General features: G+C 34.2%; 1 protein-coding gene across 1 annotated transcript; it reads left to right on the top strand.

Moving 5' to 3' along the window:
* The first annotated feature begins 4,541 nt into the window (after positions 1-4,541).
* Positions 4,542-6,131, top strand: LOC147520015 (protein FAR1-RELATED SEQUENCE 5-like). The gene has a single exon (XM_086594225.1). It carries the CDS (start codon positions 4,542-4,544, stop codon positions 6,129-6,131), a length of 1,590 nt encoding a protein of 529 aa, XP_086450351.1.
* Positions 6,132-11,297: the final 5,166 nt, after the last annotated feature.

Genomic DNA, 11,297 nt, shown 5'->3' with positions numbered 1-11,297 from the left:
TGCTCCTTTATCTCGCTAAAGTGGCACATTTCTGCACATAATGGACTTTGAAGCCTGAAATGCATAAAAACGAATGTCGGTGTTAACTCTTAATTATTACTCACATAATTGGTCTAATAGTATGACTGTTACAGGGTTAAAACTACAGTTTTGGGCTCTTATCAATTATTCAGATGGACACATGCTTATGTACTTTAATTATTCAGTTATAGATGTTAGGAAGATGGTTGTTACGTGTATGGCCGTATATTTGAAAGGGTTTGTCCAACAATGTGTTGGTTTATTTATGACTTTGTTGATTGACTGATTAGTAGGGGTTGGAGATGAAATAGATTGATACATTTTAACATAGTTTCCTTTTAGTGTATAGAGTTTCCTGGTTGGCTAACCTGTGCTTGATTAAATGAGAGAAATAGCATCTGCTGGATGAACAAAGATGAAGAAGAAGATTAGAAGAAGTAGTTCCTTAAAAGAATCACTAAAAGTGAAACCATGATATTTATGGTTTCTTACACTTTCAATTCCATTAATGTGGCAAGAACTAACTGAAGCCGGGCATCAGCTAAAGTTGAAAATTAAAATCATCATCATATCCCTTATAAAATTAGAAATGGGTGTACTTTACTAAACGCACCCTTACATGTTCAAAAGAGACTACTTATATTGAAAGGCATATTAAGTTAAATACTTCATTAATGTTTGTTTCACTTATGAAATGACTACCAGAGTAATTAAATTTCTGATTATGACTACTTTTCACCTTATCATAATATGAATAAATCATAGACATAACAAAGGGAGCTCAATTTGAGAATCATCACTTACGAGTCGAGGTGCCTTCAAAATTTCTATACTAATGTAATTATCTCTTTTTCACTGCTGTGTTTGAGTTTGAGTTTCTTTTCACTGCTGAGGGGTTTTGGCTTTAGGCTTCTGCAATATGTAAGTTTCCTATGTCGTTCTGTCAGAGAAAATTGCATATTGATTAGCTAAAATTGATATTGCTTATTGATTAGTTATGTCAGAGAAAATTGATATTGCATATTGATTGATATTGGTTTAGTTCTGTCAGAGTTTATTTCGAACTGATCATTACAAGTTAGAGATGCCTTTAGTTCTGTCAGAGCAGCCTTTAGTTTAAAGAGTTTCTAACTGCATATGAGAAGCTAGCCTTTAAGGATTTCTGTCAGAGTTTCAAACTGAGCATATGAGAAGCAATTTAAATGCGAGTTTGAATTGGGCCTTCAACAATTTCGCATCACGAGTTTGAACCTGGGCATAAGGATTTAAGCTAGCCTTTAAAGAGCAGGCCAATTCCTTTTGGCGCCTAGCCAAGAAGACTACCAAAAACTCATTTTGTACAGACCAGGCTAAGCCAAAAACTCATTTAAGCTCATTTTGTACAGACCAGGCCAAAAACTCATTTAAGCTAGCCTTTAAAGACCAGGCCAATTCCTTTTGTACATACCACTCATTTTTCTATGAAGCAACCAAAAACTAAGCTAGGACCTAAAACAATCCCAATAACAAAAAAAAAACTCACTTTACAATACAAAGAGCAAACAATACCACCATCTTTCTAACATATAACAAAATTGAAAAATCTAAAATCCTGACCTAATCCAACAAGTAATAACTAATTGAACTAAATAAACAGCTTCTTAGTACAACATCTTTAAAGGAGTAGTCTTGAGCAAGGCCCAAAATATCGATATCGATCAATATATCGGTGTACCCAAAAACCGATATATATCGGATATATCGGATATTTGGATATATCCACTCAAACTATTTAAAATATCGGATATATCGGAAATATAATATCGAAATATCGGATATATATTGGAAATATATTGGAAATATCGGATTTATATTTTAAAATGGTCAAAAGTCAAGATATATATCGATTATATCGAAATATCGATTATATCGGCGATATAAAGTTTCATATCGGAAATTCGATATATATCGGAAAAAAAAAAAGAATTCTATATTCGGTGGATATATGTCGGAAATATCTATGTCGGTGTACCAAAATACTGATATATATCGGCGATATTTGGGTCCATGGTCTTGAGCAGCCATTTAGTACAGCCAATCACTAACTCTGCTTTTAGCCTTTCCATGCCAAGCACCTTTATCCAACCACTAAAAACAACATAGTTACCCCAACAAAACTAAGCACCTTTATCCCCAATTCATCACCATTCCTAACTGCCAACAACACAGAAAATAGCAATAAGAATAATAACAATACCAATCATAACAAAAATAATATTAACGATAACGATAACGAAATCCATGTATAGCATCATCATAAACACACTAAAAAGCTACATTAAATATGGACGAGGTGGTGGTGAATTTGGTAACTTACAATTCCTCAATTTGTTTAAGCTTGGATATCGAAAAAGGAATATCTCCATATAGCAAATTCCCGGATAAATCCCCTCGATTAACCCCACATATAGGGATCCCAAGTAATAGAAGACGTTAGACAAATGTAATGAATACAAAATTCTAATTTTCCTTTTTTATTGCAAATTTAAAATTTTCAAACCACCCAGGGTGTTGAGGGATTACAGAGTTCTTAGATCACCACATTTGCCTAGTCAAGTGACTCCCCTTCAAATCACTGCACACCAAAAAACAACAATAATCAAACTTCACACTTTGCTACAACTTTAAAATGATACAAGGTTAGGGGTTACATACATGGAATGTAAGTTCCTCAGATCACCAATGGAAGGAGAAATTTCGCCACCCAAATTCAAATTTGACATATTCCTACACCAGAGAAAAAATAACCAACATTCTTCTTACACCAAGGGACAAAAAAAGACCCAAAGCCAGAAACAAGTACAGAAGTTAATAAGAATGGGTAAAACAAATCTTACAGTGAAACAATAGAGAAGCTATGGTTATCACAAGAAACACCACACCATGAACAGTGATATCCATTGTGCACATCATCCCAGTGAAGTAGGACGTTTACTACATTACTAAATGAAGCTTTTACATACATCAGAGACTTCCCTGCACCAACAACAAAACTTGATCAAACACCAACATAGAAAGTGAACTACCACAAAAAAAACCATTCATGGGTAGAAGAAAACAAAAAATTGCCATATTTAGAAAAGGGTTGTAGTCTTCAACATAGTGTGTTTATGATGATGTTGGATCGCCCATGAAATTTGGATTTTTGGGTTTTGAATTTTGGTTTTTTTGGTGGTTTTGATTTTGTTGATGATTTGTTGTTTTTATGAATTTTCAAAATCCTCGTGATCGTAGTTTGTTGAATTTTGGGTTTTTGGGTTTTGATTTTTGGGTTTGATTTTGGGTTTTTCGGTGGTTTGATTTTGTTGTTGATGATTTCGGTGGTTTTGATTTTGAATTTGTTGTTTGTTGATGATCTTAGTTTGTTGTTTCCTGTTTAGAAATTTCGAAACCCAAATTCCGAAATATCGCTTTTTCATCCAAACCCAAATTAGCTATGATCCAACGGTCGATATTCTTTGTTTGGATCTTTGTTTTGAATTCTCATCATTTTACCTAGCCGGTTTGTATATATATATATATATATATATATATATATATATATATATATATATATATATATAGTTTTGCCTTCAATTAATCCACTTATTGACAGTACAAATTGGAGAGAGAGATAGGTAGGAGAGAGGGCGTGAGAAAAAGTGGATTAATTTCGCAATAAGAATACATGTGGATGCATATTGTCGAACTTCAATTATTTCTGAGAATGGAATCAATGGATGAATAAGAGTCTAAAACTTGCCAAACAAATGGCTACAATAAATCTGGATGTAGTCGTTCTCTACCCCTCCCTTCAATTTATTGTTGTTTATCTAATATTATTGAACTCTGTATAAATTGTGTAGCTGTAGTCAGTATGACTAATGGGTTTTGATTGACATGCCTAGCTAGCAGGGACTACAACTTAAAAGGGAGTCCGAATTTGTTGCACACTGATAAATCAGGGTGCTTGTTAACACTTTTTCTTATTGGTCCACATCTTAATTTCTTCCACCTCAGCATTTGACTTTAAAATCAAACAAAAATACGAGATAAAGTTTCTCACAACTCATGAGAGGAGAAAATGAAACACAAAGAAACAAAAGTTGTCTCCCTCCATTCTCTGTATCGTCACTTTCCATTCTTCCATTCTTCAATTTATGTTTCAGCATAATCTAATTGTCACCAATACTCTTTCTCATCGCTAAAGGTATCTCCACTCACCATTTCCAACTCTCATCAATTCACATTCCATATTCACCTCCAAAACTATTGTCCACATTAATTAATGGATCACTACTTTAATTTTTTCCTACTAAAACATCACCTTTTAATTTTTTTTCAAGCTAGTTTCTTGAAGTGATCATTATTGTAAACTTTGTTTTTTTTGCTCAACATTACAGATTTTATTTTTAATAAATATTTTCTTGTTTAAACTTGTTCAATGTCAATGTAAATGAAATAAATATATTTGATATTGATATACTACCTTTCTTTTGTAGATGGATGGTGAAGATTTCCAGGTCCTAGATTCCCTTGATTTTGATGATAATAGTCCGGAGGCTTTCGACAGAACACAGTTGGGGTCTGATGATGATATGGCAGAGCATGATGAGTATAACTTAGAAAGTAGCATCTTGGCTGATGAAGATCCCAAAGTTGGTATGGAGTTTAACACTACAGAAGAGGCGTACAATTACTATAATCACTACGCAAGAGTTGTTGGATTTAGTGTTAGAAAACGGAGAACAAATAAAAGCGCAGCTGATCGAAAGAAGATACTAAGATATACATTATGTTGTTCTTGTGAAGGTACTTATACTAAGATCAAAACTCCAATAAAAAAGAGAGATGAAAGACGATTTAATTGTAAAGCAGAATTTGTTGTTAAGCTTAACAAAAAGGGGAAATATGAGTTGGTCAAGTTTATTGCAGAACACACTCATGAAGTTGTCGCAGCTAAGAGTGCACATTTGATGAGGTCACAGAGAAGTGTTATGTTTTCACAAGCAGACTTTTTTAGTAAAATGTATTCTTCGGGAATTCGACAATCAGATATATTCAAATATTTCAGTGAAGAAGCCGGAGGAGCTGAATATCTTAATTTCACAAGAACTGATCTCAATAACTTCTTTCAAAGACAACATGCAGAAATTCGTAAAAGAGGTGATGCACTATCTCTACTTGATTATTTTAGAGCAAAAAAAGAGGAGAACAAGAATTTTTATTATTCTATTCGAACCAATGATGATAATGAAATTTGTGGGGTCTTTTTCTGTGATGGATTGTCAAGGCGTGACTATGCGTTGTTTGGTGATGTAATGAGTTTTGATACAACATTTAGAACAAATGACTACAACATGCTTTGCGCACCGTTTGTTGGTGTCAACAATCATGGGCAAACAACTATCTTCGGATGTGGTTTGATAGAGAGAGAAACAACTGAGTCTTTTATATGGTTGTTCACTACTTTCTTGAATGCTATGGGAGGAAAAAAACCTGAAGCCATTTTTTCAGATCAAGCTATGGCGATTTCGAATGCTATCAGTGATGTGTTTCCTGGTGTTTATCATGGACTATGTCTTTGGCACATTTACAATAATGCATTAACAAACTTGAATCACATGTTTCGCAAGTGCAATTATGAATTTAATCGCCGTTTCAGAGAATGCATATATGAAGGAGAAACGATTGAAGAATTTCAAGAGACTTGGGCTGATTTTCTCAAAGATTTTAACTTGGAAGATAATAAGTGGTTGCAAGGGTTATACAAGTCACGCGAAAAATGGGCTCAAGTGTATGCTCGTATCCATTTTTGTGCAGGTGTAACCACGACACAAAGGAGTGAAAGTATAAACAAGTTTTTGAAAGCATTCTTTGGAAGTAAGATGATTCTTCGAGAGTTTGTAGATCAATATGCCAAGGCTATGGCTACTCGTCGTGAATCTAAAAAGGAAGAGGACTATAGGACACGCCAAACTGCACCTAGCTTGTGGTCTAATTGGTCTGTGGAACGTGAAGCTTCCGAAGTTTATACAAGAAAAATATTTTATATATTTCAAGAAGAGTACAAAAAAACTCTTGATCTTTGAATGGAATTGGATGAAACTGACGGAGATGTTTGTAAATATAAAGTGGAGGAAATAGGAAGTCAGAGAAGGAGTCGTACTCTTACATATAATCAATCAGAAAAGTCAGTGTTTTGTACATGTAGAAAGTTCGGGTTTCAAGGAATACTTTGCTCCCATGCTTTGAAATTGTTTCGTGACTTGAATTTTTGTAGTTTGCTCTCCAAGTATTATCTGAAAAGATGGACAAAGAATGTCATTGATGAAGTTGTTTTTGACTCGTATGGAGAAGCGATCCTAAGGGACATTGATCCGGAAGCTGCAACTCGATATAGTGAGTTGTCACATATTTTGCAAAGAATTATTGCAAAGGGTGCGACGTCGAGTGATTTGTGCTTAGTTGCTAAGTCAGAGTTACTACAAGTCGAGGCGAAACTGGATGCATTAGCCATTAAAGATGTGAACCAAGGACAAGGATCTCAAAAGAACACACCTGATACACATGGAGTTTCTTTACCCGACATGAATGAGGATGCACAAATTCGAGACCCAAAAAGAAAACCAAGTCGCGGGCCCAACTAAAAAGAGCAAAAGGTCCGGCCGAGACTAGACCATCCAGAAGGAGAACTTCATCTAAACCAAAGGGTTTGTGCTTACATATCAATGATATTTTAATTATCTATTTGTAACTTACATGACTTGCTCTATTTTTTTGAATGTGAGTGTATCATATAGGTAACCAAGAGACACAGAGGAGATACCTATTCTGAGAAGACATAGAAGGGGAATTAAATGTGGATAACACAACTAACCCAACTATAGTATGTATTGCTTTATTCTTAGTTTTAAAGTATTGAATTGCTCAAGATCTTAAGATATATGATATATCATGTAAGTCATTTCTTTTTGTATGGGAGGCACATGAACAACAATATAACTTTTAATAGATGGAATATCGGAGAAACATTAAATGCTTATCAAGTTGTGCAGGTGGTAAGTATTTTTGATGTCCATTGTAGTATATCAATATATAGAAGATGATTATGAATTCTGACATATGTGTTGTGTAGGATCCATTTAGATTGGGACTTGGGCAGATTCACCAACAATCACATAGCCAAATTTCAAATAACATGGGCGCAACATTAGACATGTATCGACAAGTACTGGTACATCAACCTTCATATGAACACAACCCAAATCAAGTACCTCCATTTCTTGGCCTTTTCCCACCGAATGATGTCTGTCATTCTATGCTACTATTTCCTAGTGACTATTCCACATCTCAACAGGTATCCAAAATAGCAAATACATTACATCTTTATATTTTGTTGGCTAGCTTCTCCATCTCAATGACTAAGTTATGCTTCAAATGTTTTTGTAGGCAAGTATTTCACAGTTGCGCGAAACTCAACGACCGGCTCGACGATTGTCTTTTCTAGATTCATCGATACCATAGATGGTACAATACGTTAGTACATGGTTTATATAAAGAGTGTTTTGTAAATGGCTGGGTAAAAAAATTATATGGGGCACAAAGAAAGTTTTTGGGAATATGCATTTTTTGAAGATAGTGCTGCTAGTATTTGTTGGTTAAGTTGTAAACTTTTGTGAATTTTGTTTTTGGTGAAAAAAATATAATTATTGTCGTGTAAACATTGATGGGGAATATTGTTTTTGTATTTACATTCCATTATCTACTCTGCAATCCAGCATGTTGTTTTTCAAATTGAACGGCAAAGGCTGCTACAGTGCTGAGGCATTCTTTTTGTTTAAGGATTTAGGTTTTCATAATAGTATTTATTCCGACTTGAAGTTAGCGATGGTTGATAGCTTTATGAGCTGTTTTATTTTCTTTTTGGGTTGTTTTTGGAGCTCTAGTTCTATAGCCATATCAATAAAATGGCTGAGGATTGAAATATTAATATTGTTATAGATTTTTCTGATCCATATATTATCACTAGGGTATGCCCGTGCCTACGGCCCACGAGACCTCGCCGCGCCTGCGGCGCTACCCGAAAAATGAACAATCATGTTCATATATGTTTTGGGTATGAACATTTATTGTTCATATATGTTTTGGGTATGAACAATCAATGTTCATATTTGTTTTGGGTTCATGTTTTTTTTTGTATGAACACGGATTGTTCATACCTTTTTAGGTATGAACAATCAATGTTCATATCTGTTTTGGGTGTGAACATTTATTGTTCATATCTGTTTTGTTCATACCTATTGTTCATAACCATTATGTGGTACACATATCAATCTTTGTCTATCCATTGGTTGCCCAGGTGTGTTTACCTGAACTTTGTCATATCTCATTTCTTAATTTTCAATTCCATTGTTTTAAAATGTGTCCACCTGCTACAAAACAAAAACATCCACCAAACTTTGCAGTTATGTGCAGGAGCTTTTGATTATCTCTTCTTAATCCCAAGCAAAAAAAATATTACTTTGTGAGTATCCTATATATGTTTGGGAGCTAGAGTGTGTATGGGTATCTAATTACCCGAAACCGAATCGGAATTAGAACTGTTTATAGCGGTTATGGGTTTAAAAATGTTAATAGCGGAATTAAAACCGAACCGGAATTAATTAATACACTATATATGTTAAAATTTAGTGTGTAATATATATTTATATAGATCGTATGTATGTATGTATAGTATAATGTACTCTTGCTTTCGATTTAAAATGGAAATTAATACGTGTGTACGCGACAATTTATGAGTTGTACTTAAAGTTTTTCTAAAAAAATTCAAAGATTATCGAATTTATGACCATTATAAGTGTTATTGTCACACTAAAACTAACTTTTATATCTGTTACGTAATTAAAAACGTAATTTTAGTAATAATAATATATAATCCAAGAAAAAACCGAAACCAACTTAATTAATGGGTATAGTTTCGGGTTTTCTTAAAAATAAAATAAAATAACCAAACCTGATAGGAACCATTAAAAATAGAATGGAACTCGAAACCAGTAAAAACCGACCCATGAACACCCCTATTTAGTACCATGATCAACTGATCTTTGTTTAGCCTTAGGGTGCCGAGGTGTGTCTACCGCAAATTTGTCCTATCTCATTTTATTATATTTTTTATTTGAAAATGTGACCTCGTGTTATCAAAGAAAAACGTCCACCAATCTTTGAAGTTTTGCCCTCGCCTACGGCCCACGAGACCTCGACGCGCCTGCGGCGCTACCCCGAAAAATGAACAATCAATGTTCATATATGTTTTGGGTATGAACATTTATTGTTCATATATGTTTTGGGTATGAACAATCAATGTTCATGTCTGTTTTGGGTTCATGTTTTTTTTGGGTGTGAACATTCATTGTTCATACCTATTGTTCATAGCCTCTAAAGCACGGACGCATCTCCTAATAGGTTGTGTCCGCGTCCCGACGGACACGACGCAAAGATGGACCCGGCCGGACGTGGTCAACATGGTCAGGACGCGGTCAACATGGTCAGGACGCGGATTTTGACCTAAAAAAATAAAAAATAAATCAAAATAATATTAAAAAACTCAATTTTTTCATTTTTTTTGTTTTGTTAAGACTTATAACATGTTTTTAAAGTTTGATTAGGAAATATTAAACTTAATTTTGTGGCTATTTATCTTTAATAGTTTTGAATTTATGAATGTTGATACATTTAATTAAGTTTTTAATGTTTAATTTATATAACATAAGATTATAAATATTAATTATTTCAAGGCCGTCGTGCCCTACTTTTGAGATATAACCGAAGTCATGCGTGGATGTCTGCGTCAACGCGTCGATGTCAGGCCCCGCATCCGTGTTCATGCAACATAGTTCATAGCTAATGTTCATAATTTGGAGTATGAACAGTTATTGTTCATATCTGTTTTAATAAACAGTTGATGAAGAACAACTATATAGTTAATTGAGAAGTTATATATGTGATAAAATATATGAAGAAATGGTCACACACCCCATGCTTTCCAACGACAAATATTCTTTATGGGCTTATTAGCGAGTAAATTATGTAGGAAAAGACGGCTTTGGATTATGCTTTTAAACAGACTTAAAGATTACAAGAACTTGAAGGAGAAAAGACAATGGAATTGGAAAGCCTGAAATGAAGTGCACATCATGTTCAAGTGAAATGTATCAGGGATGGTTAAAGAAGTTAAATGGACTTGTATACAAAAGGGTATGCTCGTACCTCACTCACACGACGATGGCACAAGGCGCTTACCCTAAAAAATGAACAATCAATGTTCATATATGTTTTGGGTATGAACAATTAATGTTCATGTCTGTTTTGGGTATGAACATTTATTGTTCATATATATTTTGGGTATGAACAATCAATGTTCATATTTGTTATAGATTCATGTTTTTTTTTTGTATGAACACGGATTGTTCATACCTTCTTTAGGTATGAACAACTCCCTCTAGCCAACATATCAGCAGAAATAACTCTTTCCCAATCATTGAGAATGGCAATGGTCAATCCACTAAAATGTACCTTCTTCATAGCAGAAATAACTCTGAGAAGCTCTACAAGTAAAGCATTGAAACCGATCTCACTTCAATAATTTAGATTGGTCTCTAAATGCCCATGCTTCATAAAAATTTGACGATACAAGTTGGCATAGCAAGCGGGTACTAGTACGCCATCTACAATTTTATTAAAAAACAAATCTATAATATATGAACATTGATTGTTCATACCCAAAATATATAACAAATATGAATCTATGGTATCGATGAATCTAGAAAAGACAATCGTCGAGCCGGTCGTTGAGCTTCGCGCAACTGTGAAATACTTGCCTACAAAAACATTTGAAGCATAACTTAGTCATTGAGATGGAGAAGCTAGCCAACAAAATATAAAGATGTAATGTATTTGCTATTTTGGATACCTGTTGAGATGTGGAATAGTCACTAGGAAATAGTAGCATAGAATGACAGACATCATTCGGTGGGAAAAGGCCAAGAAATGGAGGTACTTGATTTGGGTTGTGTTCATATGAAGGTTGATGTACCAAGATTTGTCGATACATGTCTAATGTTGCGCCCATGTTATTTGAAATTTGGCTATGTGATTGTTGGTGAATCTGCCCAAGTCCCAATCTAAATGGATCCTACACAACACATATGTCAGAATTCATAATCATCTTCTATATATTGATATACTACAATGGACAT

Source organism: Coptis chinensis, chromosome 2, assembly GCF_015680905.1.
Source record: "Coptis chinensis isolate HL-2020 chromosome 2, ASM1568090v1, whole genome shotgun sequence".
Lineage (NCBI taxonomy): Eukaryota > Viridiplantae > Streptophyta > Magnoliopsida > Ranunculales > Ranunculaceae > Coptis > Coptis chinensis.
Note: the sequence above shows the minus strand (reverse complement) of the source record. Positions and strands in the feature narration are given on the sequence as shown.